The following is a 6,206-nucleotide window of genomic DNA, read 5'->3' as shown; positions in this document are numbered from 1 at the left end:
TCTATCTATCTATCTATCTATCTATCTATCTATCTATCTATCGTGCAACTGTGAACTGTTCTGTTTCTGTAGAAAAGAGACAAATACTGTAATAAAGATAATTTTAAAAGTAAACCCATCACAGTTCCATCACTTTATTATTTTCAAAATATATTCACACCTTAAAGTTTAGATTAAAAAAAAAAAAAGAAGCAAACGTTTTGTTGAAGAGCACTGTCTAAGGAGATGCTGTATTACTGTTTGGAACAGAGGAAAAGTACACCAGTGAATAAGGGAGTGATGAGACAGGGAGAAGTCACACTTACAATGGGAACACCTCAAATTCTCTCCCTTGAAGAGGTGCTCCAAGGGGAAAAACAACAAAGCAAAACAAACGCACATAACCCCGAAATATGCCTCCCAGTCACAACAGAAGTCTTTAATAAAGATCAATCAGAAGAGAGACATACGGTAATGAACCATTCAGTGTTGCTGGAGAAGAAAAGGCACCAGTTTTTAAAAGCTGTCGATAGAGTAACCTCCAGAAATTTGTCTAAACTCTTTTTCTGAAATGATTAGTACCTTTGGTTCCACATTATTCCCTCATGGCAACGAATGTCAGAACCCAATGACATTCTGCATGATAAAAAAAAAAAAAAAATAAAAAATCCCTTTCTTCAATTAATCTCAAACCTGGCATGTGATAACTTTTTTGGCTGTTCTAAAGTTCTTGTACTGTGAAATAGTTATTAAGAAGAATAAGATAAATCATTAAGAATTACACGAACCAATCAAAACCACCTCAAGCTCTCATTTGTGAATATCAGGTTAGATCTTTACTTATTAAGGAGCTGTTTATTTATTAAGGAACTGTTTGAGTTCCTTTACTCAAACCAGAGGAACTGCTGCTGCTGCTGACTGGGCTTTTTGTCATTGGGTTTGGGATTTTTAAAATTATTTTTAATAAATATATTTCAATACATTTTAGGTATTTCTTCTTAACAAATTTTGTGGTTTGAGGTCTGATTGAGAGAAACAACACTAACAAAATTAAGTATAAATTACAATAAAGTGAGAATCTGGCCTTTTACAAGCTTACTAAAACCATGGATTATTGTAGTCACATCATCCATCCATCCATCCATCCATCCATCCATCCAGAAAACAAGTTCTGTAATTATACTTTTAAATCAAACATTAACCACAGTCAGGCTGTTCTAATAACATTTACACCTTGATGTCTGGGTATTTTTAATGTAAAGACAAAATGTTTTGAGCAATAGCAAAAAACTTTGGTGTTAGGGGAGGTTAACTATATACTTTACTGTTCAATAACATTTCAAATACACTACCTTGAAAATATTCTATTCACTTTCCACAAATTTAGAATGGATCAAAACATCAAATAAAAATCAAATAAACAAAGACATTACAAAAATAGCACTTAGTAGAAGGCAACTATAACCAAAGTTTCTCTAATTTATTACATTTAAAATTGTTTGCAAAATATTCAAGAGCAATTATCAGAAATAAACAGGCCATCATTTATCTGCAAAAGCTGAAAGTCCTATTGCACAAGATTGCTTTTTTTTAAACACCAAAAATTTATTCTAATTTACCTTTTTTAGGAGAGGACTCAGATTTTGGTAAGTTTTGAACATCTAGTTCTTTAATGTCTTTTCTTGCTACAGAGTAACTGAAAAAGAATAAGGTTCTGTTATTATTTTTAAGGACAGTAAAGCAAGCATTTGACTTAGAAAAACAGCAATTTCTAAGAATTTCAAGATTTATCATTCACTTTCAAGGTCCTTTCTAAGAACTAACTGCATAAGGCATTTGTTATTGTAGGTCGTAATACAAGATTCAAACCCAGAGTAAGTTTCCAATTTTTCTTTGAAACTCTTATAATTGAATAATTAAGGAAAGTTTGTAAAGCTTATTTTAAAAGTTTAACCTGCACAGATTTGCAAAGGTAACATAGTCTACTTAGGCAAAAAACAACTAAATTGAAAATACTCATTTCAATCAACAGTTGCTACCTAAAACAGCAATCTAGCTAAGTTGAAAGAAATAAGGCCCTTTATTTTCTGAATGAATTTCTACTAGCATAGAGCACCAGTGATGCCAATTTCATGTATCTGCATTGATAAATAGTTGATTTTTATTTTTAAATTACAGAAGTGTTCTCACAGCAAAATATATGGAAGTTGCTCTGTTCTAAAGTTATACTGAATATTCAGTTACTGAATTACTACAATAGAAATGCTAACCAACCTGCAAGGAAAGCCTTACAAGTGAGTTACTACAATAAGATTTTTTTTTTTTCTTCTTTCATTATTTCAGAAAAACTGGAGTAAAACCTCAGGAATTGGAGGCAGCCATTTTCTGAAGTTAAAGCCATAAGACTATGGGGAAAAAAAAAAGTAAAACAGAGCAAGACTGCATGCTTTTCTGATAACATTCTACCTTCAGTTTATAAAAAACCCAGACTTATCTAGAAGGCTGATGATACATGTTGACATTAAGAGGCCAAAATAAGTTACTTGAAATATGTTTCAATAATTAAGTACTCGCACCCTACTCAAAATCATGGCTATTAAAAATCACAAATGGCTCACTTTGAGAGAAAGAGGGGTGACAGCTGGCCTTTGTCAAGAAAGTTTTTAGTTACAGTATGTTGAGGCAGATGCATTAGAAGTAAGAATGAAGAGAAATAAAGGGAAACAGCTTTAGAAAACAGTCTTCATACACTTTTTAATATATTATTCCTTAATTAAGACACACATCTCTGTCCCCCTCTCTCCTCCCTTCCCCCTTTTGGGGGGAGGATATGGACTAATAGGGCCTTTCTTTTTGTAGGAATATTTGTTCAGATTCTGTAAAAATTTTAATTAAACATTCGCTCTTTTATTTTAAAAAAGTAGATTAAACACTTTTAAATTTCACTATTTAAACAGTCATGGACATCCAGGCACTGGAGGCAATGAGTCAATCAGATTTCCAACTACTACAACAGATGCCCATAAAGACATAATAATTAAGACATTAAGGGAAATAATTAGAACCAAAACCTCACTTCAAAGAACAGGAATCATCTGAAGTGTTAACAACTGTTTGGTTTTTGTGGGGTTTTGTTGTTGTTGTTGTTGTTTTGTTTTTCCAAAGTTGTTGATCTTTTCTTAATGAAGAAACTCCAGAAACTTTACTGATTCAATAAACTCTTATCAGTACACACAATGTAAAGGTGGGCAAGTAAGCACAGTCGTGGAAAGGGAATACGAATGTAAAAATGTGTACAACCAATATTACACAAAATTGTACCCTTTCCTTCTGGAACAAATAACGTCCTCAGAAGCAGTATGTAATTAGTTTTGCATTTTTCTCCCATATACATCTAATGAAAGTAAGCTTTTACTTACAATTTGGAATCTGCAAACGATCGAACTAAACACTGGTCCTTTTTCACTGTGACGTCATCATTACAGCTGGGAGACACAACCTGAAGTTTCAAATAAAATACTTTTTTTAAGGAAAAAAAAAAAAGCTGGTCTTGAAAGGAAAGATAGATAGACAGCAGGAAAACTGTTCTTTTCCTGTTTTTTCTATTTTAATTTCCAGTTCTGAGAAAAGAAACCTACTTCAGTTTATATAACTGAAGCCAAAAATGACAAATTTCAAGAAGCAGTTTACATCAAAGCATTAACTTTACTTCTTAAGTACAAGTCAGAAAAGTTTGCAGTTTCATTTGCAAACTCAGAACTGATCTACTGGAGTGACATCATGGGATCCTGTTTATTCACTCTGCTTTTTTTCTACTGTTCATTCAAAACTCATTTAAAGCATCTATTTAAAAAGTCACAGACCCACTTATTTTATACCAGTTTCTGATCTTTGGCATTCAAACTGAAAGGTAAGTAGGTTTTCAGGTTTGAGGTGTGGGTAATATCAGCCAGTGTGGAATCCAGTACATCCTTCCACAGCAGTATCAAGTCTAAAAAGGTGATAAAAATGCATTTGCAGTATGTGTACTACCACAAACAGAACAAGTTAACATTTTGCTCTAGACCACATGTAAGTGTCAAATGCAGATGAACTTCTGGATGTACCAGGACTCAGCGGAAGCTGTGACATCCCATTCAGATGAGTCAGAAGTTTTATATCCAAAATCAAGATAAGACATTCCTGTTTCTCAGGTAGCAGAGAACAGTACAGGTACAACGTATCCAGTAATTTAATCCCCTTGATAGAATGGGGACAATGTTAAATTAAAATCTGTTGTTAGTAGAGGGATATAGAGCAACCAGAACATTTATCACAATACCACACTTCACATTTTCAACTGAGATACATACAGCTAGAGAAGTCAGTGTCAACTATTCACCCTACATTACACCATAATATACTTTCAAGGAAGGGAAGACAACTGGCCTATGTAGTTAGCTACCTTTTGATCCCGGATTCACACAGGGAAATAAAAAGTTAAACTAAGTTAGAAGATTCTAACAGCTGTGCTCATTCCAGCTAAACCTAGACTCAAACTAAAGGACTAAACTCAACCTGCCTGTTTAATGCTCTAAATAATTTTTTTTTTTTTTTTAACAAACACATCTCTGAAGGATGGCAGAAGATGGTATTGTCAGACAAGCTGAATACGCCAAGTTTACTAAAGAAAGCAACTTTTTATATACATCCCTAAACTTTTCTGTGTGTATAAGGAATTCACAAAGTGTCTACCTCTACAGTACAAGTCTACTTGCATTTGAATTTATTTAACGTACCTTTATTATCAGCAATAGCAATGAACAGCAGTATCCTATACTCAGAGTCAAATAAAAATAATAACTAAGCTCTACTGCCAGATTAACTGGCCATTAATGTGAATGCAAGCATGAAAGAAACTAGTATTTAATAAAATTAGAAGTCTAAGGAAAAAGGCAATCATTAAATACAGAAAGATAAAAATTCCACTACAATTTATATTCATACATCTAGCTGATCTTAAATTGCCTGGGTGCACAAGTCCTAACATATCGTATTTTTAGAAGATAAATATTGTTACATACCAATCATTTTATGTGCAGTTTTGAAAGACTTAAGTGCTGCAAAACTGTAACTTACACATGAACGTTAATCTTTGCTCTCCTACTCTTCACAGATACTGTAGAATATTTGTATTTTTAGCAAGTATGTGCAGCAGAGCTGAGCCTGACTGCATCTGTAACTTTGCTGTTTAAAACTATGAAGTTTGCAAACTATCATATTCAGGAAAACCATGGTACAAACAATCTAACAAGTCAGATGACATTCTTGTCTAAAAAGATAGTAGTAGTATGACACCAGATATGTCAACGTCTTAAGCAACTTACCAAAGCTGGATACCAGTCTGCCTTCTCAGAATTACAAGTCACACTCACAACTTTGCCAAGCAGTTCATCATTGAGACGCCTTTTATCTTCATCCTCCTCTTCACTACTTTCTTCTTCCTTTTCATCTTCAGTACTAAATTATTAAAACATAGTATTTTAAAGTTTTCATCTGAATATTTGAAAGCAAATACAGCTTACAATCAGATCTTTCTGTTCTGCAAAGCTTCAAAAACAAAATTAGAATTTTAAGAGCTGAAATTGCTTGAAATACATTTAAATATTAAATGTGCTTACTTAGTACGAGGAATTTTGTAGCAATTCTTTCCAAGTAGTAGTATTTTACAACAGCATCATGTTGGAATTTGAGGTATGAATCAGGATTTGATTGTGCACAGACACGAAAAAGAGAAATGGTCTCTACCACAGAAATAAAATCCTGTATTGCCTGACTCATGAGTTCCTAACATATGAAAGAAGTATGAATATTCTTAAGGCCACTACAAGGAAAAAACCCATCAATTTCATAACACTGCTAACACATGAACACGTCTGCATGAACTGAATTACTCAAGTCCCTCAGCTGTGTACACAGCTCACATGATAGAGCATTCACAGCGTTAGACATTCGTGGTAAAACTTCAGTTTTAGCAAAGGACACTGAGGGAAAGGAAAGCAACAGAGCACTACCAAAACTCACACAGGAAGAGAAGATCTTCTTCCTCTGTTAGATTTCTTCCCAATAACTGGAGTTCCAAAGTGCTCTGGATTAGTTAGTGGCAGTTGATCAAGTGTCTATGTGGAAAAAGAGGAAACAAAATTAGTTTGCTATTTCTCCATATATATATATATATATATATATAT

At 33.4% G+C, this 6,206-nt stretch overlaps 1 protein-coding gene across 1 annotated transcript in view; it reads right to left on the bottom strand.

Moving 5' to 3' along the window:
* The window catches only part of ARID4A (AT-rich interaction domain 4A), a 46,271-nt gene that overhangs the window by 23,178 nt on the left and 16,887 nt on the right, over positions 1 to 6,206 (bottom strand). Inside the window, exons 6-9 of the mRNA XM_026849203.1 lie at positions 6,043 to 6,137; positions 5,346 to 5,478; positions 3,399 to 3,478; positions 1,599 to 1,675 (exon numbers count right to left, since the gene is read on the bottom strand). Coding sequence (XP_026705004.1) covers positions 1,599 to 1,675; positions 3,399 to 3,478; positions 5,346 to 5,478; positions 6,043 to 6,137 — 385 coding nt within the window. The remainder of the gene's footprint in view (positions 1 to 1,598; positions 1,676 to 3,398; positions 3,479 to 5,345; positions 5,479 to 6,042; positions 6,138 to 6,206) is intronic.

This window comes from Athene cunicularia, assembly GCF_003259725.1.
Source record: "Athene cunicularia isolate RWA chromosome 5 unlocalized genomic scaffold, athCun1 chr5_part1, whole genome shotgun sequence".
NCBI classification, from domain to species: domain Eukaryota; kingdom Metazoa; phylum Chordata; class Aves; order Strigiformes; family Strigidae; genus Athene; species Athene cunicularia.
Note: the sequence above shows the minus strand (reverse complement) of the source record. Positions and strands in the feature narration are given on the sequence as shown.